The 27806-nt window shown below is 38.4% G+C and overlaps 1 protein-coding gene across 6 annotated transcripts in view; it reads left to right on the top strand.

The window, feature by feature from the left end:
* MYO6 (myosin VI) overlaps positions 1-27588 on the top strand; it is an 82899-nt gene extending 55311 nt beyond the window's left edge. For 2 of the 6 annotated variants that reach the window (XM_086461456.1, XM_086461455.1), the window contains exons 20-32: positions 1110-1240; positions 1387-1464; positions 2368-2497; positions 4275-4365; positions 5629-5779; positions 7117-7325; positions 7685-7763; positions 11188-11348; positions 18483-18586; positions 19913-20044; positions 23552-23578; positions 25709-25927; positions 27389-27588. In XM_086461456.1, coding sequence (XP_086317582.1) covers positions 1110-1240; positions 1387-1464; positions 2368-2497; positions 4275-4365; positions 5629-5779; positions 7117-7325; positions 7685-7763; positions 11188-11348; positions 18483-18586; positions 19913-20044; positions 23552-23578; positions 25709-25927; positions 27389-27588 — 1712 coding nt within the window. Of the gene's footprint in view, positions 1-1109; positions 1241-1386; positions 1465-2367; positions 2498-4274; positions 4366-5628; positions 5780-7116; positions 7326-7684; positions 7764-11187; positions 11364-14487; positions 14500-14657; positions 14688-15188; positions 15228-18482; positions 18587-19912; positions 20045-23551; positions 23579-25708; positions 25928-27388 lie in introns of all 6 variants that reach the window. The other 4 variants (XM_086461451.1, XM_086461452.1, XM_086461454.1 and 1 more) reach the window with 4 other exon arrangements.
* Positions 27589-27806: the final 218 nt, after the last annotated feature.

Genomic DNA, 27806 nt, shown 5'->3' with positions numbered 1-27806 from the left:
GTATTTTGGACCTTTTACTGATTCTGTGTCTGTGCTTTATGGATGTCCTAGTTGCAGCCAAAATGTATTAACAATATTTGGGATGTTAAAATTACATCTTAGCAGCTGATACCTGGTACTGCAAGTACACTCAATGGTCTAGCACTGTGTTATGTATTTGATGTTGCATCTGCACCACATATCACAAATATTATTGACATGATGAAAATAAAAGCCTGGCTGGGTATAATTGTGGTTTGTTTTCTTTCCTTTAGAAATGAAATGTCAAGTCCGCTAAAAAGAAAAAAAAATATTTAGAAGAAATACTAGAAAAAAAATCCTCTGTATCATAGAATCACAGAATGGTTTGGGTTGGAAGGGACCTCAAAGATCATCTAGTCCAACCCCCCTGCCATGGCAGGGACACCTCCTGCTAAAGCAGGTTGCTCAAGGCTCCATCCAGCCTGGTCTTGAACGCTTCTGGGGATGGAGCATCCACAGCTCCTCTGGGCAACCTGTTCCAGTGTCTCACCACCCTCAGGGTGAAGAACTTCTCCCTTGTATCTAGTCTGAGCCTGCCCTCTCCCAGCTTCCAACCATTACTTCTTGTCCTGTCACTGCAGGCCCTTGCAAAAAGTCCCTCCCCAGCCTCCTTGTAGGCCCCCTTCAGGTACTGGAAGGCTGCTCTAAGGTCTCCTCGGAGCCTTCTCTTTTCCAGGCTGAACAAGCCCAACTCTCTCAGCCTGTCCTTGTAGGAAAGGTGTTCCAACCCTCCGACCATCTTGGTAGCCCTCCTCTAGACCGTCTCCAAGAACTCCATTTCTTTCTTGTGTTGGGGGCTCCAGAGCTGGACACAGTATTCCAGGTGGGGTATGAGTGGATCTGACTTACCCCTCAAACATGGAGAAAATTGTGTGGGCTTTTCTCATCTGCTAGGTATTAACTTTTGTGAATGATCACATGATCAAGATATGTTAGAGGCTGGATTAAGTCCTAGCTGAACTTTGTGGTTTAGTCTCTGAACAATGTCTTTGAGGCTTATGTCATAAACTACTGGTTATCATAAAAATCATTGCTTCATTTGCATTTTATTGATACCAGCTTTTGTGCGTGTGTTTCTATGAATTTAGGAATGGTGTCAGTTCTGGATTTGATGCAAGGTGGTTTCCCTTCACGAGCTTCGTTTCATGAACTATATAATATGTACAAGAAATACTTGCCTGAAAAATTGGCTCGACTGGATCCTAGGCTCTTTTGCAAGGCAAGAAAGAAATTAATTCTTCTTCTGTATCATCCAGGACAGAAAATATATTGGTGGGGGGAGTGGGTGTTGTGGTTTTTGAACTTTTTTTGTGTTGTTTTTTTGAAGGAGACAGAATATAATCCTAACTGTTTTCTGTGTTTCAGGCGCTATTTAAAGCCTTGGGACTGAATGAAAATGATTACAAGTTTGGACTAACCAAGGTGTTTTTTAGACCTGGCAAGGTAATGTTTCTCTTGGAGTTCATGAATGTGAATCAGAATAATTTCAGTTGGAAAGGACCTCTGAAGGTGACATTGTTCAACACGTTGCTGAATGTGTGGCCAATTTAAATAAGGTTACCAAGGTTTTTTTGTAAATACCGTTCATTTTCTATGAAAAAAATCAATATTAATACTGATAGAATTGGTTTCATAGTCTCATTGCTAATGGTTCTGTATTGCTAATGCAATATTTGTATTCCCAGATGTTCTACCAGTCACTTAAGACTTATGTTGACTATTAAAAAGAGCAAGTTAGAGCAAAGATATTCTCTAGTAAAATCTATAGCTAAAATCTGTTTCTGTGGGTCTGAACATTGCTGATGCTATGCAGAGAAAGGAGATGAAGTAGGGAGCTGTTATGATTAGAAAGAAAAATTATTTTAGTCCCAGAAGAATGTTCCCTCTATCATAATTACCAAAAAGTGCAGGATTTTCAGAAGAAGATTGCCTTTAGTTGGACTTACACAAAGGTTTAAAATTGAGAAGTGTTTTCAGGGCTTTATTTTTTCCCAGTTACGGAATTAGAGTTGTCTTGAAGTTGTGGAAGGCCAGACTAAGTGTTCAGAATGTAGAGAAACAATTAACTTTTAAAAATTTTGCAGTAAGTATTTTTAGTGATTTGGATTATTCAGAATGCTGAGTGTTGCACATCAATTAGACAAACAAAAAACTCTAGTAGTAATTTCTGTTATCATTAAAGAATGAAGTGATGCCAGACATACCTGCTTACTTGAATTAGTTGAAATCTGATATAATGATGACATACAGTTTACATTAAAAATACTTTACCTTTCTTGTAAATAATAATGTCTAGCACTCTCTGTTCTCCTAATTTGTAAAACTGTTTTTATTATTATTATTTAGTTTGCAGAGTTTGATCAGATAATGAAGTCTGATCCAGATCACTTAGCAGAACTAGTTAAACGAGTGAATCGCTGGCTTATTTGCAGTCGTTGGAAAAAAGTTCAATGGTGTTCTCTCTCTGTGATTAAATGTACGTATTTTCTGTTTTATTAAATCAAAATGTTTGTTAAAAATACAGCAAAACAATTATTATCACCTTGAAATGTGGCCAAGGACATGTATAGCAGATGGTTACATACTGAAGTCTGAGTAATTGATTTCAAGGTTGATGAGGTTTTTGTTTTTATGCTTTATATTAGTTACATCTAGGGGGGCTTAGAGCAGAGGTTTTTCGAAGTGGGACATAGAGCCCACCACCAGTCTTCCATGTCGAGTCTGCTTGGGTGCTTGCTGAAGCCTGGGTAAACACTTGCACCGAAATAACAAGCTACCACTGGCCTTGCAGGGGAGAGACTTCTACATCAGCAGAACAGTAGTTCAACTCTCAGCTGACAACATGGAGTCATTTAGTTCTGGGAGGTGCCTGCACGGAGGTTGTCCTCTCCAGACAAAAACTGCATGTTTGAAAGCACTGCCATGAATTATGGGGCAAACATTTCCACTCCAGCAATTATTGCTGATCAGCAAATAAGTGGCTATTGCTATTGATAATGCAGTTTCCAAGTGCTTGGCCTGCCCGATTTACTGGGCAGAGTAGGAATGAGGGGGTGTGGAGATTGCTGCTTGTGGGGTGCTTTAGTAATGATGTCTGGGAGATGGGAAAAGGTCTGATGCAGGATGTCGGGGATCTGTGATAACACAGAGGGTGGAAAGTATACATTAAGGTGGGGAAGAGAAGCATAAAGGACTAGTGCCTTATGGCTGTGCATGTGGGCCAGCACAGTCGTGACGTCTACATCTGTCACTGACTGGATACTATTTGTTGCCATTTATAACAAATAGAATTTGTGAATTCTTATCATATGAGTTTTAGACATCAGAAATTGTAGCACTGAAGTAATGTTTTTGACCTAGAAATTTATGCGTTTAGTCTATTTTTCAGAAAGATAGGACAGAATGTCTGTCACTGTGTTCAAAAAGTAGAAACCCAAGGAAATAATATGCTGGTTTGTTGTGCCTTTTTTTTTTTTAATTGTTTTATGGGAAATTAGAAGCTAATTTTGTCCCTAGAATAAAGCTGAAATAGATACACAAAAAGTAGAGTTCATCTTTGATTCCCCAAGTCCAGTAGTTAAATATCACTGTGTTCACAAACCGTGTGCTCAGCTGATGACTAAATGCAGCATGGATCCTTGGGTGTCTGTGCTTCCTCCAGTGGATACATAAAAACTGCGTTCCTTGTTGCGCTTCTGAGCTGCTCAGCACGCATGCTTGTGCCTGTGCCTTGACATTCCCCTGTGTTGAACTTGCCTCCTGGTCCCAGTCGTTTGAGTCTTTAGATGAAGACTGTATTAGAACAAAAACAGCTGGAGGTTCAGTATTGCAGAGAAACACTCAGCAAAGTTGCAGCCACTTTATTATGTCTAGTGGATATTGGCTGCTTGATTACCCTTCAGTATGGGACTTAAACTTCCAGCTGAGCATTTCCTGATTGCTAGGTCCGGTGGCTTTTCACAGAGGTTACTGATGTCTGTGAATCCGTGGTGGTGGTGGTGTGTGCACATGTGTGAGTGTGCACGTGCTTAATTCTTCCTGTTTGTTTTGGGTGAGAGCCTCTATGCCTGGCTCAGGATTGTGAATTCCGTTGTCTGCTGTGTTTTAAGTGTTGTGGTTCGGGTATAGACCTACCTCTCAAGCACATGTAGTCTACATACATTTTTGAGCCATCAAGTGAGTGTGTGAGTAATATAGGAGCTGTGTTAAATTTTATAAATCATTGAGACTCAGTATTTTCTGTGTGTTTACAGTGAAAAATAAGATAAAATATCGAGCCAGTGCCTGTATTAAAATACAAAAGACTATTCGTATGTGGCTTTGCAAGAGAAAGCATAAACCACGGTAAGAGGATATTCCCTGGTTGAAGAGAATGGATTTTTAGTAATATTTTCTTATGAATGTAAAGAGATTTACTGTGCTTAACTAAATATATCTGAAGTCATAGAATGATGCTAAGTACAACTGAAAGAGACTTTGAGAGGTGCCATATTCCTCCTCTCTTTCCCAAGGATGAATAGGGTAAATCTGAACCTTTCCTAAGGGATGTTTGTTGAGCTCTTTGTTCATAAAATCCTTCCATGATAGCCTAGTTATTGGAAATCCTTAGTTAAGTCTCTCTAAATGAAATTTAAGCTCATTAATTTTTGTCCTTTACCCATTCACACTTTCCTTTATAGGCCCCCTTTCTTTTTTATCTTAAAAATAATTGTCTTTGGTCTGTCTTGTCTCCTCTTGAAATTAAGTAATTCCATTAGCTTTAATCTGACTGCATGGCATTCTGAGGGAAAAATCGCTTTGGTCATTAAGTTCTACTGACACTTTTGTTCTTTGATAGAGATCGAAAACTCTGTTCTTTAGTAGCGGGGTTCTTACAAAATGTTTTCTTTTACATCCTTTAATAGTTGTTTCATTTTGTACCTTGGCATTTCTGACCATGTCCCTCTATTTTTAAGCTGTTCCGTACTCATCTTGGATGATTTGATTTAGTTTCTAGTTTTTGTGTGCTGTTTTCCTCAATCCCAGTTCAGTGATTTCTTTCTAGGAAGACTGTTTCTGCAGAGTTGTAACTTGTATGTGTGGCCTTCTGTATCGGTTCTTTAAGAAGCTTGAAATTTTCCTGGACTCTTCCCCAGACTTTTTTTTTTCCCTTGTGAGGCCTAATAACTGGGTTCCCTGCTGCATAGTTAAGTTTGGTCTGATTCAGTCCTGTTATTGCTCTTTGAGTAAGTGGCACAACTGAATCTTTGTCCACTCCAGTCAAAATCCTCTAGTGGATACTAATGATTTGTTATTTAAAAAACCCCAAAACCCAACCAACCAACGAAAACCCACAAAAAATCCACATTAATTCTCAAAATAAAAATACATTTTTCCATTTTGAGTCACTGTCTGCTGATCAATTTTAATTATCGTTTGCAAAAGGCTCCATTGCTTAGTTATTTCATGTGATAATGTTTGAATTTCAAAAAAAGAGGGTGAGTTTTATCAGAAGGCATAACTTGTCTCCCCTATCTTCCTCTTTAATGTGAGTGATTAGTGGGAGTTTTAAAAATACCACCTTGTAAAAACATCTCAAGATACGAATAAACTGTCTTACCTTCACAGCATTGATGGCCTGATAAAAGTGCGTACGCTGAAGAAGAGACTTGATAAATTCAATGAAGTAGTAAGTGCTCTGAAGGAGGGGAAGGCGGAGACAAGCAAGCAGGTCAAGGAGCTGGAGTATTCTATTGATGCTTCAATGACCAAAATTAAGGTATAGTAGTAATCAGAGAAATAGTTTCTTATTACTGACATCTTTTAAAAACTGAATCTAAAGTAGAATGCCAATGTATTTTTCTTAATAGAAAAGACATTTTAATATAGAGGTCTTGGTTTTCAGAGGCACTGGGTGAATCCTGTTTAAAATTATTGGTGAATGAAACTGAAGTGAATCCTAAACCAGTGCATATGCCTAGACCTTGCTATTATTATCTGTGTTTCAAAATTAGCACTGCAGAATTTAAAGCAAAAATGCTTGTTGATATTGTGAGACAATTGTTAATATATTTGCTTGTTTTTTTTATTATTGGGATAATGAATATTAGCAATGTTTTAAATTAATAGGGGCTGAAATGTACAAGCATTTATCACTAGAGTGAAGACAGATATATTCCAGTTATGAGTTCTTTTCAGACTTGGTAGTAAAGAGAGTTCAGCTTGCTGATTATGCTTCAGAGCACACAGACAAAATGAAAGCACAGTGGGGCTTATTAATGTCAGAAAAAATTTGATGTGTTGAATTTTTGTTTCATGCAATATTATAGTTTTCTTAGTGAACCATATTAAGATTTTTCTATTTAAAATCACAGTTGAAAAGATGATAGAGTTAACCTGTCAATTTCTAGTTCTCTTCTCTAATAAAAATACGATAGTTTGATTATTATCATGATACACCCTCAGACAAGGTCAGCAAACACCCCACATCACAGTTTCATTAGTACACATCAATGTGAATTGTACAATGAAATTAAATTGTTGCTATCAATGAGGTTTGGAAACAGATGTAGCAAAGGCGATTGTTTTAAGTATTTTCAACCTGTTATTTGCTACTAATAACTTTTTAAAAAAAGTTAGTCACAGCATGGTCCAATACTTCTTTTGACTGTGAGCACACATAGTAAGAAAAACTGTTCTGTGCTATGGCATAGAAGGTAGAGCTGTAAATAACCACTATAGCATGTAAGAACACAACACGAATGCACATAGGAGACCCTTAGTTTTCATCTTAGTGCGGTAAGAATTAATTTCTGTTGCTTAAAACGGCAAGGTTTAAAAAATGAAGGTGTGTTTCAGAGAGAAGTCATGTTTAATTTCAGTGATGAAATGGAGATTACTTTATATGGTTTTATATGAGAGAGGAGAGTAATGCGTCCCCAGGATTTTAGGAAGAAAGAAAAGGATATGCTCAAGCTCCCCCACCCTGAAGTGTATATATAATTTAATTATACTGCTCAATGCTCTCATTTCACTTAGTATTTTTCAATATACAGTTTTTAAAAGTGAAGTACAAACATGAAAGAGTATAATTCCCTCTTATTATTTCATTTGCAGACCACTATCATGACTAGGGAACAGATACAGAAAGAATATGATGCTCTAGTCAGAAGCTCAGAGCAGCTTCTGAGTGCACTGCAAAAGAAGAAACAGCAAGAGGAGGAAGCAGAGAGGCTACGACGCATCCAGGAGGAAATGGAAAAAGAAAGGAAGAGACGTGAAGAGGAAGAAAAACAGCGAAGGAAAGAAGAAGAGGAAAGACGTCTGTGAGTCTTGAATAAGTTGCTGGTTGTAGAATGAGAAGAAAATAGGCAAGGCACTTTAATGAGATTGTTTTTAATACTCCTGTGCTGTACTCCTGGTGTGCTATGCAGCGTTAAAACCTTTCCTTTCCCAGTGATTTGTAAGGTAAGCTTAGTTAGAATAGAGTATGGGAGAAATTGTGTGATGCAGCTGGAAATACAGATGGACTTGGAAAGTTTCTTGACTTTGCACATAGTGTCCTGTCATCGGGACTGTACTGACTTCTGGATTACTACTCAGTTTTGTGGAAGATGCTTTTCTATCTCTTTTTCACTTGCCTTGTTATTACATGTTTTCATTTCCTCATCTTCTTTTGTAATAGGAAATCTGAGATTGAGGCAAAGAGGAAACAAGAAGAAGAAGAGAGGAAAAAGAGGGAAGAGGAAGAAAAGCGTATTCAGGTTAATGTTTCAGCTGTGTGTGTGGGTTGTGGGTTTTTTTTAGGGGGGGGTAAGTGGTGTGTTAATTTCTTAAAGATCTTTTTCACAGCTCAGACTCAGTGGAGAACCTAACAGCTTCATTTTATAAATGTGTGTCTCAGAGTCACTCAGCAGTATTGCTTTAGTGGTAAATGTAAGGTGAAAGTCAGAATTAGGGTATCCCAAGACAGATCACCCATTTCTAGTTCACATGCGAGTTCAGGTCTTCTGAGTATAGATGCATTTGTTTTTAAAGTTATTTTAAAGTTAAAAATACACTAGAGAGTCATAGTTTAGCCTTCAAAGTTTTTGCAGATGTTCCATGTTAGGCAAGTTTGGCACTCTTTTACTAAAAGCCACATCTGGACTTATGCTGTGTCATGTACCATCTTAATAACACAATTACAGAATCACAGAATGGTAGGGGTTGGAAGGGACCTCTGGAGATCATCTGGTCCAACTCCTCCGCCAAAGCAGGTTAGCCTAGAGCAGGTCACGCAGGAACGTGTCCAGATGGGTTTTGAATATCTCCAGGGAAGGAGACTCCACAGCCTCCCTGGGCAGCCTGTTCCAGTGCTCTGTCACCCCCAGAGTAAAGAAGTTTTTCCTCATGTTCAAGCGGAACTTCCTGTGCTCCAGCTTGTGCCCGTTGCCCCTTGTGCTGTCACTGGGCACCACTGAAAAGAGCCTGGCCCCATCCTCTTGATGCCCACCCTTTAGATATTTATGTGTGTTGATAAGGCCCCCTCTAATTCTCCAAGCTAAAGAGCCCCAGGTGTCTCAGCCTTTCCTTACAAGAGAGATGCTCCAGTCCCCTAATCATCTTCATAGCCCTCCACTGGACTTTCTCCAGTAGCTCCCTGTCCTTCTTGAACTGGGGGGCCCAGAACTGGACACAATACTCCAGGTGTGGCCTTACCAGGGCAGAGTAGAGGGGGAGGACGGCCTCCATTGACCTGCTGGCCACACTCTTCTTAATGCACCCCAGGATACCATTTGGCTTCTTGGCCACAAGGGCACAGTGGTGGCTCATGGTCAACTTGCTGTTCACCAGGACCTCTCAGGTCTTTCTCCACAGAGCTACTCTCCAGCAGGTCGATCCCCAACCTGTACTGGTACATGGGGTTATTCCTCCCCAGGTGCAGGACCCTGCACTTGCCCTTGTTGAACGTCATTAGGTTCTTCTCCACCCAGCTCTCCAGCCTGTCCAGGTCTCGCTGAATGGCAGCACGGCCTTACACAACTGGGAGGAGTGGCAGATGCAGTGGATCACCAGCAAACTTGCTGAGGGTGCACTCTGTCCCTTCATAAGACTGGACCCAGTACTGACCCCTGGGGAACATCGCTAGCCACAGGCCTCCAGCTGGACTCTGCGACACTGATCACAACCCTTGAGCTCTGTCCTTCAGCCAGTTCTCAACCCACCTCACTGTCCACTCTTCTATCCCACACTTCCTAAGCTTACCTATGAGGAAGTGATGGGAGACAGTGTCAAAGGCCTTACTAAGGTCAGGGTGGACCACATCCACAGCCCTCCCCTCGTCCACCCAGCCAGTCATTTTATCACAGAAGGCTGTCAGATTGGGCATGATTTCCTCTTAGTGAATCCATGCTGACTGCTTGTAAACCCTCTGAGAACACTGGTAATAATTAGAGGATACAGAACTGTCTCTAGTAGCCCCTTTGGCTACATTCTTGTAGAATAAATACATGCAGTTCAAACCCTGTTCCTCCACCCCTCCCTCTTGATTCCTGACACTACTTAATGATCCCATCATGAACTCTCACTCCAAAGTGTGTTTGGCCCCTGTATCCTTAGTTTCCCCTTGTCTTGCAGATTGCCTGCGTGACCTGGGACAGCAGTCTCGGAGGGAAAAACCTTCTCTGTAGGGACAGTTGTAGCAGGCACAGGGCCACGGTCACTAATGTTTACAGACTTTTAAGCCTTGTCCATGGTGAATCAGAAGCAGAATTTTTCTCCTATATCTTGTTATCCCTGTAGTTAGCTTATCCTCCTTGTGTCTGCATACTCTTTTCTGTCACCTCACCCTTGAGCTTAATAAACACCTCACTGGAACTAACAGCAAGATTATAGCCTAACTTCGATGAAAAATTAATCTGTCCTGTGTTATTGGATCTGTCACCTGTATTAGAATAATAAGCACTACCAGCTTGCAGAAGTTAAACAGAAAAAAACTAAGCTACTATTTGGCGAGTCTCTGAGTCATTGGTTGGAGACCATTGCAGATGCGCCTAGTGTTTTGTGCAAAATTCATAGGGTAAGTTCCATTCAAGGACAGTTTAAATGGATTAAGCTTTGTCCACTGGGGAAGCAAGATGGCTTATTGCCAGAAGGTTTAAAAACTTGGTCTGCCAGCGCTATGAGCATCTCTAGGGATTGTCTTTATTTATGTTTCTCTGTTTCTGAGATGTGGGTATCTGCAATGCAGAATGCAATTTACACTTATAAATGCTGTGTTTGGATACAAAGCAGATATGTAATCCAGTAGAGTATTTCTTTTTTCTACATATAGTTAATTACTCATTATCTCTCCTCCTGGTGGTTGTTACTATCAGCTAATCTAAAATGGGATTTCTAGGATAAAGTCACTGGTGTTACTGCACTGCTCTAGCGGTGTAAATTCACGATGATGAGTGGGAAGTGACTTCGTCTCCTTTGTTGACTTTTGGGCACTTTTGCTAAGACTTGGCGTGTAGGACTTTCAGAAGTATGAATTGGCGGTCACGTTTTACTTCCTGTGTGTGTGCAAGACCCTTTGTTAAATAATGATGGTAAACTGGAATTACAGAGGCAGTGTGTCTGGATTGCTTCTGCATTGCAGTAAGTTGGAATTTTACCATTTGCTTGAATTCAAAGCCACATCAGCTTCACAGAGGATTCCAGTGTTTGTCTTGATCCCTTTTCAAAATGAACCGCAGAGCTATATGCAAGGCAGTGCTTACTGCAAAGTCCTGTATTGCCAAGTGCAGAATATCAAAGGGAGCATTGTGTCAGTGCTGTGGAGGAGTAACCATATTTTTCTGTATCATCGGAGTTTTAATGATTGTAAAAAATTTTTGAAGTCTAATTTTCATAATAGCTAGAAAAAAGCTTCATGTGTTTTTTAAATAAAGGAATAATTGATTGGCCCTTCAATTTGAAAAGATGATACAAGAGGTGGACAATAATGATTTGGTAAATTGTATGAAAACCCAGACGCAATCTCTAGCTGCTTTGTTTTTCTTGGGTCAAACTAAATACTAATGCTGTTACTTTTTCAGTTCTGTAAATTTTGCATGTTTTGAAAGCTATAAATACACTTTTTGGCAAGTTTTTCTGATAATTTGATTCTGTGGCATTTTGGTTTTGATTGGAAAAGGTTAAAGGTGTGTTTTTATGAAACAGGCTGAAATTGAAGCCCAGCTAGCTAGAGAACGAGAGGAAGAATCCCAGCACCAGGCAGTGCTTGAACAGGAACGTCGTGATCATGAACTTGCAATGCGAATTGCCCAGAGTGAGGCAGAACTCATCAGTGACGAGGCTCAGCTCGATTTGGGATTGCGCAGGTATGGGGTTAAGTAGTTACATTTCTCTTTTTTTTGTCATTTTCCTATCCTGGCCCCTTTGAGAAGACGACACTCTTGTTGGTTTTATGTATTTTTGTATTTATTAAATGGACCTGTTAAGTCAGTGTATTGGGTGTTTTTCAGATTAACTTGTGAAATTTGTTAGAAATAGATGGCTTTTCTGTAAAGACTTTCTCTGTTTTGCATCTTTTTACACCAGTAATTTAGTAGATGTTTGTGAATACGACTGCAGTTCTCTTTGAGTTCTGGCAAGGATGGCAACCAATTTAAATTATGATTTATATGACTCATTTAAAGTAGTGAATGGAATTTCTTCAGTGGTAAGTAGCAATAAAATATGCTTGTTCTCATACTTGATGGTGCCAGTAGTAGAGTGTAAATTTGGTGTGGAGTTTTTTTTAACAAGAAGCCTCTTTGAATGCAGAAATAGTAGTTAAATCTGTGTCCTGACTGGTAAGTTTTTTAAAGTGGGTTGAATCTAGTTAACGTCAATGGGTTTGAAAATTAAATGTTGTCTGAAACGTTTTGTTTTGTGTGAATTTTTTGATCTTGCACAAGAAGTGCTTGGCTTTTGGTATACAGATCCACACTGCCTGCAAAGCAAGAGCTCTTCATGTGTAAAGGGTGATGTCTTAGAAGCAACTTAGAAGTTCCAGTAAAAATGGTATTTATTGGTGAAATTGCATAAAGGGACCTATGAACATGATCTCATCACCGATGACTTCGTTAGTGCTGGTCTGTTTAGTTTGTTGTTGTTGTTGTTGAAAGAAGCAATGTAAGAAAATCCCAAGTGTTTCCATGGAATTTCAAGTTCCCAGATGCATTCTCTTTGCTACTCAAATTTTACCTAGATGTATACTTTTTAATAACTGTATGCTGACAGGAGGCAGGTACGTAATTTTTTTGTCATGTACAATACTGATTTTTAGACACACTGAAATTACTGTGGTTTTGCCCTCAGTTATACAATAGCTGTTGTATTGTCTCAGATGAGACTTTAACATGCTCAGTTGGATGTCCAGATGCTTCACAGGCAGCATTTTGGAGAGTCTTATTCTTCCTCTGTTTGGATTTTGGTGCAATGCTTTGAAGGTAAACTGAAAGTCACTCCAGTGTTGCAACCTGGCAGACTTCTCTAAAATATGAAAGGGAGGTAATAAACAAGAAGGGCTCAGAGAATTCAGTAACTTTTCTGGCAGTGAAGCAGCAATCTACACAGCGTTTCCTGCTGCTCATGGGTGATCCTGGTATTTTGTCCTCCTTGTGTAGTCGTGGAATGGATGATGAACCAACCAACCTGATCGTTATGACTGCCAGTTTCTCTCCTCTATAGCTAGAGGTGGGAGAATGAAGATTCTTTTCTGAATGACTGGAAAATGCAGAATGGTCTGAACAAGTTAACACAGCGTTGAAAATCCTTTCTTGAAAAAGATAATATTTAAATCTAGAAAAAAAGTAATAGATTTTTCTGCTTATGTGAGATTTTTTAGCAAATTTTTTTCCTTCTGTTTCTGCAGTCTACTTCAAAAAATTTAAAGCATGTCCAAAATTTGAAGAAAATAGACTTAATTTCACCTGTGATTTCATTTTTGTCTGGGTTTGTTTCAAAACAAAATTCCCCAGACCCCAGTATCTACTACTGAAATCCAGGGGTAGATTTCCATGTAACTGCAGGGATCGGCTTCAAGGTAGAAACTGTGGGAATTCTCCTCTGAAATGAAAACTGTTTATTGGTTTGAACAAAACATATAACTTAATAATTTAAACATAAATTCTTAGGACTTATTTTAACTGATACTAATTAAAATTTTACTAGTGTCTAAGGAAGTTATATTCTGCCATCTCCTTAATTTGAGACTTACGTATTACTATATGATACACTGAAATCACTGTGTCTTTTATGTATGTATATTTCCCTTTTCTGTTAAATTTTGCTGTAGTAAAGCATGTAGCACTTCATTCTGAATTCATGCAGTATACTGGTTCTACAGGGTTTTCACACAATTTTGTAAAAAATCATTTCATGCTTACACAATGGCATGTATGAAAGGATGTGTTCCATTGTGCTGTACTACTTGTGGAGTGAAAATAGTAAGAACAAGGTGATTTAAATGTGCCACTTTGAATCCTATATTTTGCTTATTTTTGAGGAATGTGGTACTTCCATGTTGTCATATTTGAAAATGAGTAGCCTCTATTTCTTCTCTCCTCAATACCTTGCTGTATTCACCATTAGTTGTCATAGATATTTAAAGGTTCTTTAAGTATTAGTGGCTTCTTTGAAGAATATGCAACTTGGCTCCTATCAAAGAACCACCATTGTTGGTTCTGGCAGTAGATCCAGCATTTTCATTTGTGCTTATTCTGTGTTGGATATGCCGGACCTCTCCTACCTTCCTCCCAATTATGTTACTTATCCACAGTTTGAAAGCATGTAATAAGGGATTTACTGCACCTAGGGGTAAACTAACAGAATTGCTTAGCACATAAGTAAAAAATTAGTAACTAAGAGGTATCTGTTTTCAACCATGCAATATTTTTTATTTCTGTGGCTTATTGGAACATATAATATAGCATATAGCACCAAAGTAAGCTAGCCTCAGTGAAGGTGTTGTGTGTGTATGTTCTGTGCATGGCGTTGGAACAATTCAACTAAGTTCTAATTTGTAGCATATTCAGTGCTACATGTGTGTGCATAGAATCATAGAACAGTTTCGATGGGAAGAGATCTTCAAGATCGAGTCCAACCTCTGTTGTAGCTCTACCAGCCACACTAAACCATGTCCCTAAGTACAATATCTGCCCATCTCTTAAATACCTCCAGGGATGGTGATGTGGGTCTTCAGTGTGGCAGTTAGACTCCGTGTCTTTTCACAGCTTGCATGAAGAAGCTATCGGTCCTGTTCCCAGAGTAGCTGCATGAGGATTGCTATTACTTCTTGTGATATGCTTATCCAGGCATGGAATGTATCTGTAGCATGTCTCCAAATCTTTGATTTTGAAAGATGGGATGGGGGAGAGAAAGGGTGTGTGTTTTTTCCAGATTATCTTAACTTTTTAAAAACAATTTAACACACATGGTTGAATGAGGAAGGTGAAGAAAAAAGGTCTTAGATAGTCCTTCTTCTCAGTTTGAAAAACAAAAACACCAAAAAAACCCAAAACCATAAGATAGTAAATAAGATGTGAGAGAGCAGGAAATACTGTGACCCACCTTTTTCCCACTTCCGATTATTAGAAAGGTCACTAGGAAGTAGTGTGTCTAACATAGATGTCTTCTGTTTGCAGAGCCAATGGAACAAAGCTGCAAATGACTGCGTATGGCAATTTTTTCCATTTGAACGCTCTAATAGAAAAACCAGCAACACTAATTAATTAAAAGGAAATTGATATTGCCCTCTTATTTACTAATACCCCATAATAATCTTTATTAGCATGCATCTGTTGACTTTAAATCAGTTTGTAATACCTTATATCCACTGCTTTGCTTATGTCTAATAAAAAAGTTAATAATCTAATATACCTAATAATATCTATTTAAAGATGATCATATAATTCGTGTCAACTTTTTCACATACCATCCATTTTTCACTGCCCCGTGTGATTAATCGCTCGTTACAGAATTGGGACTATATATATGTGTGTGTGTGTGTATATATATATATATATATATTAGAATGGAAATTATTTAAAATATAGCCGTTTCTTTTTGTGCACCTGAATTAGCTTCAGTTTGGTTGGCGAGAGACTTTCACAGTTGTTAAGGCTGGTTTTATATTAATATGTTTGGTTTATGCTTATTTGTTAATTTTCTTATAGGGAACAAATGGCCACAGAAATGTCAGAAATATTGTCTAGGTAGGTGAGCAGACAACACCAAATGAATCAATCATTTTATAAAAAGAAATCGCACATGAAATGGGTTGAATTATTACAGAATGAAAAATAATGGAATCTGGGTTCTTTAGGTGCTAAGCAGATAAGTAAATGAATTCTTTCAGATAAATTTCTTTTATCAACACCTTCTATCAGCAATTATTTTTCTGCGATTTTAATTGATTATATAAAAATAAGAATAGTTCATTTACCCTGGTATTTTGTGTAATTTTGATAATGTTCCTCCAACTCTCTTCTCTCTTCACTTTTCTTATGATAATACAGAACTAGGCTCCACATCTTTCAAAGAAGTATTTCTACAGATTCAACACAAAAGTTAATGAAGTTATTGAATATTAATGTGACTGTTACTACTTTTAATAAGAAAATACTCTTTATTTATAATTTCCTTCAGATAAAAGTAGTTTTGAAAATTAACATGTTAAAAGCATATTAAACCCCCTCTTAAGATACCTAAACAAAATCCCTTTCTGAGATCTCTTGAATGCTAACACAAGATTTTATGCACCGTGGAGGACGAAAGGAGAATGCAGGTTTAGATCTGAATACAGTTCTACTGGAGCAGTCTCATGCTAGTTTGTGTTAGAATACTAATTCTCTGTTGTAATGTCCTCCATATCAGTGAGTAATTAGGAAGTGCTTCCTGCAACGTGAGGATGGAAATAACCTTTTGACATTCGTTTTCTGAGGCTTACATAAGAAGTGAAATTGGTTAGCATTTTTAAAAGTGAATCTTGTTAAACACGGCACTGAGCTGTGTATATATAGTCTGAAGGTGATCCGTCTCGCATGATTGATGTGTTTTCTAGTTGTAGCATTGATAATTGGGAATGCAGCTGCTAACTAAATTTGGTTCTTGGAGTGGTATTTTAAGAGTAAGACTAAACAATATTTTGTGTAATTAAGTTAGCAAGTGAATTTAGATGGCTGGATTGTATTGTACATAGTTCCTATAACAACAGCCAATTCTTAATGTGCAAAAAAAAATCACAAAACTTTGGAGCAAAATCAGAGGCTCTGTGTTTTGGTTGAATTCAAAATGCAGTACTTCTTACTGCTTGCTTGTTTAACTAAATTTTTTTCACTTTTCATATACTGGAAACTTTTGACTTGAGACTGATTTAAGTCTGAAAATACTATTTTTTGTAACATAATTGTGTCAGATTGTGTGGTGAAGACTGATAGTCAGGTGTGATGCTGCTCTTACTGCCAAACTGTTACGCTTAAAGTCATGTAGAAAACAAGAGAGTGGTCTGCAGAGTGCAGAGTAGTACTGTAATGGAAAGACTAAGCCATCCAATTGGATTAGCATTCTTAAAGATTACTAGTTTAACCAGAGATCTTACAGCCTAGTTCTGCTGCTCTAAATTATGTAGCAAACTCTTAGAGTGGTGAGTAGTGTTGCTAAATAAGGAAAATCCTTAGGATTTGTCAAATTAAGTTCAAGAAGGTTAGACACTAGGCAGCGGAAATTAGATTTAACAGCAATCCTTTAATGTCCTACAGATATGCCAATGATAACAAAATATTAAAGTATGTGTTTTGAAGGAGACTGTCTGTCCAGTGATTTGTTTTACGCTTATGAGTAGTGCTAAGGGTGAGGAAAAGTTCCTGTCCCTCAGCTGTGTACTGATTAAAAGTCAGAGGTAAGTTTTTGTGTCAGACTTCTCACATACCATAACTGGAAGCTGTGTGTTGACTCAGATTAGTCGTATGAGTAGACATAATTAAGCTGATGCTGCAATAAACAGTAAGATTCTGTAGTTTTAATTACATTTGAAGAGACGGTTCAGTTGCTATTAAGAACATTTGGTTAAATGGATTGTTTCACTCTATGAAACTTAAATTGCATTTGTTATCTCTGCTTTAAAAAATGCTTTATCTACCTAGAGCAATTTTTCACAGAAAATGTATTTATAACCTATTAACTAAAAAGGGAAAATAAACAACATAAAACTTCATAGTACCACATGAGACCTTTAATGGAAAAATAAACTTTAAAATAATATTCACTGGATTATAAATACTGTGATAATGTAACAGTCCCACAAAGATAGTGCTGCACAAACAGACTTTAAATGAAAAGGGCTGGTTTCTTTTATTTTTCTCTCTTGTGGATTTTTAATGTGACATATTGCATCAAGTAAGTTGCTGCCTTATTAAAGATCTAGTTTCTTGTGAACAAATCCTCTCAGATCCTGAAAGATAATTCAGTTTGCTTCGTGTCCTTAGTCATGGGCATTAGCAGAGGCGGGTAAAGTCATGTGTCTGTTCTTGAATTCCACAGTATTTAAAAAGTATTGTGATTGTCACTGAATGTTGGAGTGTTTTGAACTTAGTTTATATTCAAATAATCCATGGGAAGTTTGCCATTCCTAAGGGAGAGTTCTTCCACTTCTTATCCGTACTAAGAAAAAAAAAAATTAAAAGTTCGAGTTTATCCTTGTACATATACATGTAATGTTTGTTTGTTACATGGATACCCTTACACATACTGTTAAAGGAGATGGAGATTTTAGTGATAATTTCTGGCTTGCATTTGTCATTGGCTTGATTGCGTACTACCTACTTGACAAATACCTTTTGCCTTTGGAAAACACTGTTTCTGGATGAGTCTTTATACTTGCCAGGCTTTCTTCTGAAACTGGTCTTTTTTTTTTTTCCTTGGTATTTCTTGATTACACCACCCCACCCCGCAGAATAAATATTGCTGTTCTCAGATGGCTACTTTTGTCAAATCCAGTTTCAAACAGCAGAGGAAATGCCTTTTCTTTCTTCTCCTTGTCCACTTCAGAAATATTTTTCCATGTCTGTTTTTCAAATGAAACTAAAGATGTATATGGCCACTCTTTGTTTTCTGTGTTCTGCTTCTTGACTAGTACTAAGAAAAATGTACATCAGTGTGGGGTGAGGTACACATAAATAGAAGATAGTCTTTTCACATGTAAGCACTAATGTTGTTAATGACAATTCCTGTTAATCTCTTGGCAACCAATCAAATTATTATATAATTTTGGATGTAAAAGGTGCTTTCACTTTATTTTAATCATTTGAATGTCTTGAAAATAATATGGTACTTTGCCTTTGAATTCAGTCCCTCTGCTGCTGATTTTCATTGTAGTAAGTGTGCTGCAGTGTTGATCGTGTTCCTCCTGTTGTAACAACTCCTGTTTCATACTTTAAAAAAAACTTTTTTTTTTTTTTAAATAATTGTAGGGGTCCTGCAGTTCAAGCCACAAAAGCTGCTGCTGGTACTAAGAAGCATGATCTCAGTAAGTGGAAATACGCAGAGCTTCGCGATACAATCAATACATCCTGTGGTAAGTTGTTTTTTTTCTGATTTGAGAAAGAAGTCGCATTGTAGTTGTATGACTTCCTATGACAAAGATAAAAGCTTGCTCATTAATTTATTCAGGTTTGAATGAATGTCAAATTAATTTTAAAAAGTTCTGTTACGCCAAGGAGAACAGCAAACTAAGCTGTTTCCATACCGAGAAAACAGAATTTCCTTTGTTACCTCCTTTACTGATTATATATTTATGATGTTAAACTGCTTAGGCCGTGAAATGCATGTTATAATTTCATAATTAAATTATCTCAGTTATATGTATTTCCACAAAGGGAATAATAGTTATTATGCTTTACCTAGAATTTGCATGTTCTAAGAAATTTTTTGCCACCACTTCTTGCTGTCGCCAAATCACAAAAAAGCAAATATGTCACGTAAAGCTCGATGTAAATTATTTTGTCGTAGATGTTCAGATTATTCTTAAATTTTCAGAATGTGTAACATCATTGGGGAAGCTCACAGTTGGGATGCTAATTACTTTCCCCCAATGTTAGGAAGAAACAGACAAGAATTATTCCTTTGTTAAATATTACTGTTTTCTTCCTGCTTCTGAATGAAAGCAGTTGATTAATTACTGATTTCAGAAAACTCAGAATTTCTCCCTGGATGTAGAATTGGAAACAAACGCATTCTCTCTAGTTGTATTTAAAACCCAGAGCGAGCTCCAAATTCTAACTGTGTCTCCATTGGTTTTACATGTGCGAGACTGGAGCAATGTTTTCAGTTGGATAGGTCGTGCAGTAATAACATGGTGCTAGTGTGTGTTCACCCCTAGTGAAGCCGGTTTGGAAACTCTTTGGTGACTAATGAAAAAGCCTTGCAATCGTTCAGTCTCTTAGTATTGTGAAATTGAGCAAAATTAAAATACATTTAATAAAGCGGAAAAAGAACCTAGATCTGAGCAGTCAAATTGCTGCTTTTCTTTTTTTCAGTTGCAGAAATGAAGTTCAGTGGTGAAGTTTTATCTGTTTCTGTACTGCTTGCCTTGTGATAATGCCAGCAGACAAATTTAGTGAAGTGAAAATTTTATTTGTATCATTTCACTGCTCTGAATCTCACAGTAGAACAGCTACTTTTGAGGACTGCCATTACTGTAAAGGAGAGAAGGTTATATACCGCTTTCTGGGCCATAAAATACAGGCCCTGTTGCTGCAGAGAATGAGGGTTTATTGTAACATAACATATTAGTGTTACTACGTGATCTAAAATTATTTACCTATCAATATAGAAAAGCATTTCATAAACATTTTTTTCTGATTTTTCTCACTCATCCCTCCCTTCCTCATTTTTGAGACAGATATTGAACTGTTGGCAGCTTGCAGAGAAGAGTTTCACAGAAGGCTAAAGGTGTATCATGCTTGGAAAGCCAAGAATAAGAAACGCAATGCAGAAACAGAACAGCGTGCTCCCAAATCAGTCACAGACTATGGTGAGGAGAGATAATTTTTTGTTTATAATAAAGTTGGTGACAGTGTTCTAAAGAAAACATTTCTAGAATGAATTTTGGTTTCACTAGGTTGAAGGAAATTCTTGATTTTTTTTAAAGGGTGTTTTTATTTTGATTTAAGGTAAATATTTGGAAAAGATGGGAACTGACAAATACTTTGCAGAAAGTAGACTGCTTTCAGGAGACTCAGATACATATACTGAATAGCTCTCCCTAAAACCTTTTCTCATACCAGCTCACAGCTGTTAAAAATAGTCCTTGATTTGCTGTTGCAGTTGCTGGCATTTCTGCTGGATGTTCATTGCTGTTCTGCTTAAGACTAAGGAAGATTATTTTCTGTTTATGAAGCTGTGGTTTGCATTTTGAGACTTTTGAGACTTGTTTTTAAGGTTGTTCATACTAGTTCTGATCTCTGTGATTACAGATGTTGCTTTCTGAGAGTAGTTAGTGATAGTTCAGAACAGGGAATTATACCTAAGGATAAAGATTGTGAAAATAGTTAGAATCATAGGGTCGTTCAGGTTTGAAAAGACCTTTAAGATCGAGGCCGGCCATTAACCTGACCCTGCCAAGTCCACCAGTAAAGCATGTCCATAAGTGCAACATCTACACAACTTCTAACCACCTCCAGGGATGGTGACTCCACCACTTCCCTGGGCAGCCTGTTCCAGTGCTTGACAACCCTTTTGGGGAAGAAATTTTCCCTAATGTCCAATCTAAACCTCCCCTGGCACAACTTGAGGCCATTTCCTCTTGTCCTATCCCTTGTTACTTGGGAGAAGAGACCGACCCCCACCTCACTACAGCCTCCTTTCAGGTAGTTGTAGAGAGTGATGAGGTTTCCCCTCAGCCTCCTTTTCTCCAGGTGCTAAACAACCCCAGTTCCCTCACCCACTCCTCCTAAGACCTGTTCTCCAGGCCCTTCACCAGCCTTGTTGCTCTTCTCTGGACACGCTCCAGCACCTCAATGTCCTTCTTGCAGTGAGGGGCCCAAAACCGCACACAGTATTCGAGGTGCGGCCTCACCAGTGCCGAGTACAGGGGCACGATCACCTCCCTGCTCCTGCTGGCCACACTATTTCGGATACAGGCCAGGATGCTGTTGGCCTTCCTGGCCACGTGGGCACACTGCCGGCTCATGTTCAGCCGGCTGTCGACCAGTACTCTCAGGTCCTTTTCTGCCAGGCAGCTTTCCAGCCACTCGTCTCCAAGCCTGTAGCGCTGCTGGGGGTTGCTCTGACCCAAGTGCAGGAGCCGGCACTTGGCCTTGATGAACCTCATACAATTGGCCCATCGATCCAGCCTGTCCAGGTCCCTCTGCAGAACCTTCCTACCCTCGAGCAGATCAACACTCCCACCCAATTTAGTGTCATCTGCAAACTTACTGAGGGTGTGCTCAGTCCCCTCGTCCAGATCATTGATAAAGATGTTAAACAGAACTGGCCCCAGTACCGAGCCCTGGGGAACACCGCTTTTGACCATACTCAAATAGTCCATCTATCAGAGAATTGTATGTGATTTTTTTTTTTGGTGCGATAAAAAAGAAGATTGGAAGGAGTTATGCTCCGTTATATAATTGACTGTTACATTTGGGGTCCAGACAAAACAAAAAGTGTTGGTGACAAGGTTGTTTTTTTTTTTCCTCATGCTTTTATTCTTTCCAAAGAGTAGGTACGTGGACATAGAGGTAAATACTTTTAAAAGGTGCTAATAAATTCCTCATTTACATTGTAAGCCTTATATAATTCAGGTTACAGTCTCTTTAAAAATTCTGAGTGTTCATATCGCAATTTTTGGTTATGAGATGACAAATTTTGCATAGTCCCTCATTCTCATTAGACTTTCATTCTGCAGATTTCACAGATGGGTGTTTATTGTCAAAGCAGTGCACTAATGAGAATAAGTGACTGCAGGTGTAGGACATACCATTGGTAACACTGCCAGACCAGCTTCTGGCATGATATTTGCAGAGTGGATTGTTGCTCCTTTCCCACCACCCCGCCTCCAAAGTCCAGTGATGTCTGTTATAAAAGCAGTCTGAAAAATGAACACAATCACAGCAAGTAGATACAATAATTTAGTCAGATCTTTCCTGCGGTGTCCTGATTCGATGATTCTTGTGTTCCTGGCCACCAGTTAATGGGAGAGGCAGAGGAGAGGAAAGATGGGGAGAAGGTGCTCTCCCCACATTATCATTAGCCTAGGATTAGAGCATTGTCCTGGCACATGGGGGATACAGATCCCAAGGGACATAAGTGACTTACATACTCTCAGTGTTGGTCCTTATGCAAAGGACTTCGACTTCATTCATTTACTGAGTTAGGCATTGCTTGAGCATTACCTGAGAATTTCAGCTTTTCAGGGAACTTTGGTACAGATATGTGGCAGGTGAAACCTGGACCCCTGGAAAAGATCTTAATCAAAGATGGGTCCTTGTGGCCATGCCTAGTAATGCGCTTTTAAGTGCTTCAGAAGGCTCATGACTGAAACAGCAAGAAAAAGCATTTGAAGCACTTCTGCAAAGTGCGAAGCTGCTTTGAATTTGAGCTCGCGAGTTCTGTCTGGAGCTAAATAGGTACAATAAATATTCATGCACAGCATTGCTGATGGGAAGTATCAAAGAGCAGAAAGTGTTTGGATTTGTGCAAATAAAGGTTGGAATATTCATGTTGTCATCACATTTAGTTAGACATTTACAGCGTTCTCTTCAATGTTTTTTGTTGCCTTTTTTTTTACTTTTCTTGAAATATGGCTTCGCATTTCTGAAGAAAAGTTAGAGCATTGCAGTTCAGAAGAAAGTTGCTGATGGTGACCTTTAGAGATTCTCGTTTATGTGAGAAGTAATTCTTCCTGTTGCAAATAATTCTACTACATAGGCATTTCACATCTATGTATTACAATGATCTGAGAAGGTAGTAAGAAGGAACTCTGATTTCTTAGATGTTTAAGCTAAAAGTCTTTCAGGTGTCAGTGGATGTGTGCTTCAAATGATGTAGTTTCTACAGGTATCCTTTAATTAATTTATACATTCAGTATAGAAGCTAAACACTGATTTGTGTATTATTATTAGAATAGGCAGATTTGGTATTAATAGAGGTCTGGAAATTTTTCTTACCAGAAATGTCAAAAATTAAAAGTACTGCATTAATTACCTAGCAGATTTCTTAAAGCAGTCTGTGCTTAGCATGAATACAGCTGAGGTTTGTAACAAGCATCGCAAATCATTGAAGTAATCAATTTTAAAATTAAATCCTGATGAAAATCGAAGCAGTTGGAAATCAATGAAACTTGAGGAAGGGAGACATTTTATATATGTCGGTGAGCAGAAAATGACTAGAAATACTTAGCTCAACATCTGTGTTTATTTTGTAACTAGAATTTCCATTTGTCTGTCATCAGCATTGGTGAAAAATGTTGAGATAATGAAACTATAACTTCTAAAAGATCAGCACTTTTATGGTTTCTTCAACATGTAATGTTTGTTCACAGATTTTGCACCATTTTTGAGCAACTCACGTAAGTGGGGAGATGGTTATTTAAGCTAACTTCGAAGACTAGGAACACTTGAGAGCTCTATACTAACATTAATTAATCCAGTGTTTTGCTACACGTGTATCCAGAATTTAATTTTTCAAAAAAATTATGTTTTCAATTTTGCAATGTTATTCACCTGATGGTGAATATGTGTTACTCTGGTAATTTACAAATGTACTTTACTGCTGATCTTCATGAGATCCTACCCATTTGAGTGGTCATGGAAAGGGAGAATGAAATAACCTTTTTATGTAGGTTATTTGAATGTATAATCTCCTATTTTTTTTCTTCCTCCCCCAAGAAATACTGTGCTTCTTCTAACATTTTTCACTGTCTGCACATGTAGCAAAACCCTGGAATCAACTCAATATAACGGCTATTTTCCTAGCAGGCGAACTAACATTCAGGTGACGGGTTTCTTTTGCATAAAGCACTACAATTCCATGGCACTGAAAAGTAGAGGCTATTTTGGCTGCTTAGCATTCCCGTCCTCTAGATTTCCTCTTGGATTTAGGTGTGCCTAGGGGTAGAAATAGGCCTGAGCAATTATCATTGCATTGCGAGAAGTGTTTGACAATACTAAAGCACTGATCTGCTGTGATTAGATGTTCAGACAATTTGCAGAAAATAGAATTAATTTCTTAAAAACTGTAAACTATGTCTGCCCTGTAAAATATATGCTTCATCAGAGTTGATGTATAAAAGTAGCATGCACGTGTTAAAATCTGTTTTGTTTTTCTTCTCTTTGTTTATGTAGACGTGGAAAAAAAAGGAATGTGATTTGTATGGTACATATATTTTTTAAGAATCTGCTCTTCACATTTAGAAAAACTAGTTTTGCTTGGATCTAAGTGGAAGAAATGTCAAGGTGCAGCTGCTAGTCTGTTCATAACTGTCGTTTTTCACTTTATTGCATTTTAGCTCAAAAATTAGCTTTGCTGCTTAACAGACAATGGACAAAAAAGGAATTAACTTTTAATTTTTCCTTTTATGCTGAAGCATGGAACTGTTAATGCTGATTTTTCTTTTCTAGGGGTATCATAGATTCACATTCAGAATTTCTTAAACTTGGTTTTGTGTTTGGAACAGTGGTAGTGTAAACTGCTAAAACAGGATCGGTAATAAACTTTTGTAGGAGGCTGTTATTGAAGGAAGGGATCTTGCTTATAAGAGCATTTGCTGTTTAAAACTGATCATGAGAGACTATACATAACATTAAGAAGGTCAATCAGTTGATGGGTTAATTCGAAAAAAAGTTTCTCTCCGAAGTCTGAAATGTGTGGGACTCCGAGGGAGTCCAAAAATGCACAAGGGAAATGTTTACCAAAAATATACATGAAGCTTTGAAAGATTTCGTATAACTGTCTCCTCTGGAAGTTTGGTCTGTTGATCTTAATGGTCTGAAGTAAACAATTTCTTTAAAAAAGAAAACAGCCAGAGAGTAGTTCTAATGCTGGAGTTTAGCACACAGAAATCTAGGCAGAAAGTTATGTTTGGTGGCAGCTTTGTAACGAGCAGTATTTGTTGTCAACGTTTCTATTAACAAATTAGTAATTTCTAACAGTATTACACACCCTTCTGTGTTGACTGTCAAAAATCTTCAAGTGATGCTTTGTATTTTTGTAACTGAAAACGCTGCTTTGCACTGCGACCTTGTTTTACAAAGAGGTGAACTGAGCTAGAGCAGTTACTGATTAATGTTCCTGGTTGGTAAGAAATTTTATATGGGAAGGTTTGCCTTAAATAGTGATTTAAAGCAGAACGTGTTATTTTACTCGCTTTGTTTTGTCTAAATGTACCTGATGCCTTTGAGCCACGTACATAGATACAATAGTTAACGTGAGCCTTTCCTCGCCAGTGTCGTAGCTGCAGTGATTAAAAGAAAGCACGTTATCTGAGATGGGAGTACTTGTTAGGTTTGAGGAGACTTCCGATGTCCTTGTATTCAGAGAGAATCTCTCAAGTTTTGGGGGGTTTGGTTGGGTTTTGGGGTTTTTGTTTGTTTGGGTTGTTTTGGTTTTTTACTTCGCTGTTTAATGAAGCAAGTCATAATTCAGCTTTCTTCTTTTCTGTTGTCTTGTTTGCTTGGTTTTGGGGTTTTTTGTACAATAGCGCAACAGAACCTGGCAACCCAGCTACCAGCCAGACAACAGGAGATTCAGATAAACAGGCAGCAGCGTTACTTCCGCATTCCCTTCATCCGCCCCGCGGACCAGTACAAAGATCCCCAGAACAAGAAGAAGGGCTGGTGGTACGCGCATTTCGATGGGCCGTGGATCGCGCGGCAGATGGAGCTCCATCCCGACAAGGCACCCATTCTCCTTGTGGCGGGTTGGTATTGAAAGCAAAACTCAGGTGTTGAAAAGGTCCAGAGTTGATAACTTGCTTTAGAAGAAGAGGCTGATCATACAAATTTCTGAAAGTTGTGTCCCCTTTTTTTCATCAGTAGTTCTTGTCTGGGCAGAATTTGAGGTTTTGGGACTGCTGTTGATGGTGGGCAGATGTTACAGAGTGTCATTTGGAGGTGTGGCTGGTCACGTGCTTTACTTGTACGTGTACTTTAATCTGGGAAATCATAGAGTGGGAGTCTTTTATTGGTTTTATTAAGTGTCCTCAGATTATTCACTGAACTGGAGACAGCATGAAGATAAAACATCACAGTTTATCTGGGAAAGGTCTGCTATCATTGTGTTGGTTTTTAGTTAGCTTTGAAAAATTACAGCAGTTTGTACCAAAACAGTTGGCGCGTACGATACATTGTCTTTCCGTAGCATGGTGCTAATGGCAAACTGATGCTTTTACCATGTTTATGCTGGCTGGTATGGGAGAACAGCTTCTAGTCTTAAACATTTAAAATGAAAACTAAATGTGGCAATGGACAGGTAGAGATTTATCTGATAATGAAATGTATCCTCCTTTTCTGGAGGGTACTGAAAGGGGGAGAAGATACTGGAGAAATGCTGTTTGCACTTCTGTATTTGGAGGTTTTGTGTTTAACTTGGGGACTGAGGAAAAGGCCGTAAGCGATTTGTTTAGCTTCAGAGTGATTTGCTAGTGTTTACTAGCAACAAAAGTTCCTTTGTTTTCTGCTGATTATTTTTGATAGAGTTCCTTATACCAGCTGTTGCCTGTTCGGTGTCAAAGCCCATAGCTAAAAGCAGCATTGCTGTTGTGAATACCACGTTCAGCGGATCACCTATTAAAAATAAAATTAAAATAGAGCGAGTGAGCTACACTCATCGTTTCCTGGGATTCCCTGTGTCAGTCCCATCTGGTAAACACCGTTTGTTTAGCATGGGAGGCTGACGGATCGAGAGTACTGGCTGCTTGATCCAAAGTCTTGAGTTCTTAGTTGCTTTGCTACATTTAAACAAATTAAATAATAGCAGCAGTTCACTGTAGAACTTTGTAAAGCTCAAAGTAAATGTGAAACAAATGTGGTTGTCATCCTGTAGTGGATTTCAGGGGAGTGTGACAAGATGCTGATCTTCTCGGCTTCTTTCCTTTGTTCCTTTTTCCTTACTTTTTAAGCACAATTTTGTCCGTTGCAGCTTCTGACACTAGTTTATTCTAATACTGCTTTTCTGCTCTGGTTGTTTTTAAAAACAAAACAAAACAAAACCAAAAAACCCCTTTGCCTGAGGACCTATTTCCTCATAAGCTCTGAAGTCTGTTAACAAACCAGAGCTTGAGAGAGGAAATCTGATTAACACAGATCTCGTCTTTGTTAATGGGGCCTTTGAATGATGTAAAAGTTTTATAGAGATTTTTCTTTTCCCTTCACCGTTTCAGGCAAGGATGATATGGATATGTGTGAGCTTAACCTTGAAGAGACTGGCTTAACTCGGAAGCGAGGTGCTGAAATTTTGCCGAGACAGTTTGAAGAAATTTGGGAGCGCTGTGGAGGTATCCAGTATCTTCAAAATGCAATTGAAAGCAGACAGGCTCGTCCTACGTACGCTACAGCTATGCTGCAGAACCTGTTGAAATGATCGGTCGTCTTGCGCAGCAGCGTTCGAGATCAGAACCCTGGCCCAGGATACAAAGGGAAGAGTTCCTCTGGGCATCAGAGGGCGTAAACGTTCTATAATCATGTTAGAGATGTTTAATATAAAGCAAACAGATTTTATTAATCATATGGTTTGTTAATTTGTACTTCATGATGTTTAATTTGTGTAGTGAACTTTACTAGGTATGAGGACCTTGAAGA

The sequence above is a fragment of the Leptosomus discolor genome, chromosome 2 (genome assembly GCF_034619465.1).
Source record: "Leptosomus discolor isolate bLepDis1 chromosome 2, bLepDis1.hap2, whole genome shotgun sequence".
Taxonomy (NCBI): domain Eukaryota; kingdom Metazoa; phylum Chordata; class Aves; order Leptosomiformes; family Leptosomidae; genus Leptosomus; species Leptosomus discolor.
Note: the sequence above shows the minus strand (reverse complement) of the source record. Positions and strands in the feature narration are given on the sequence as shown.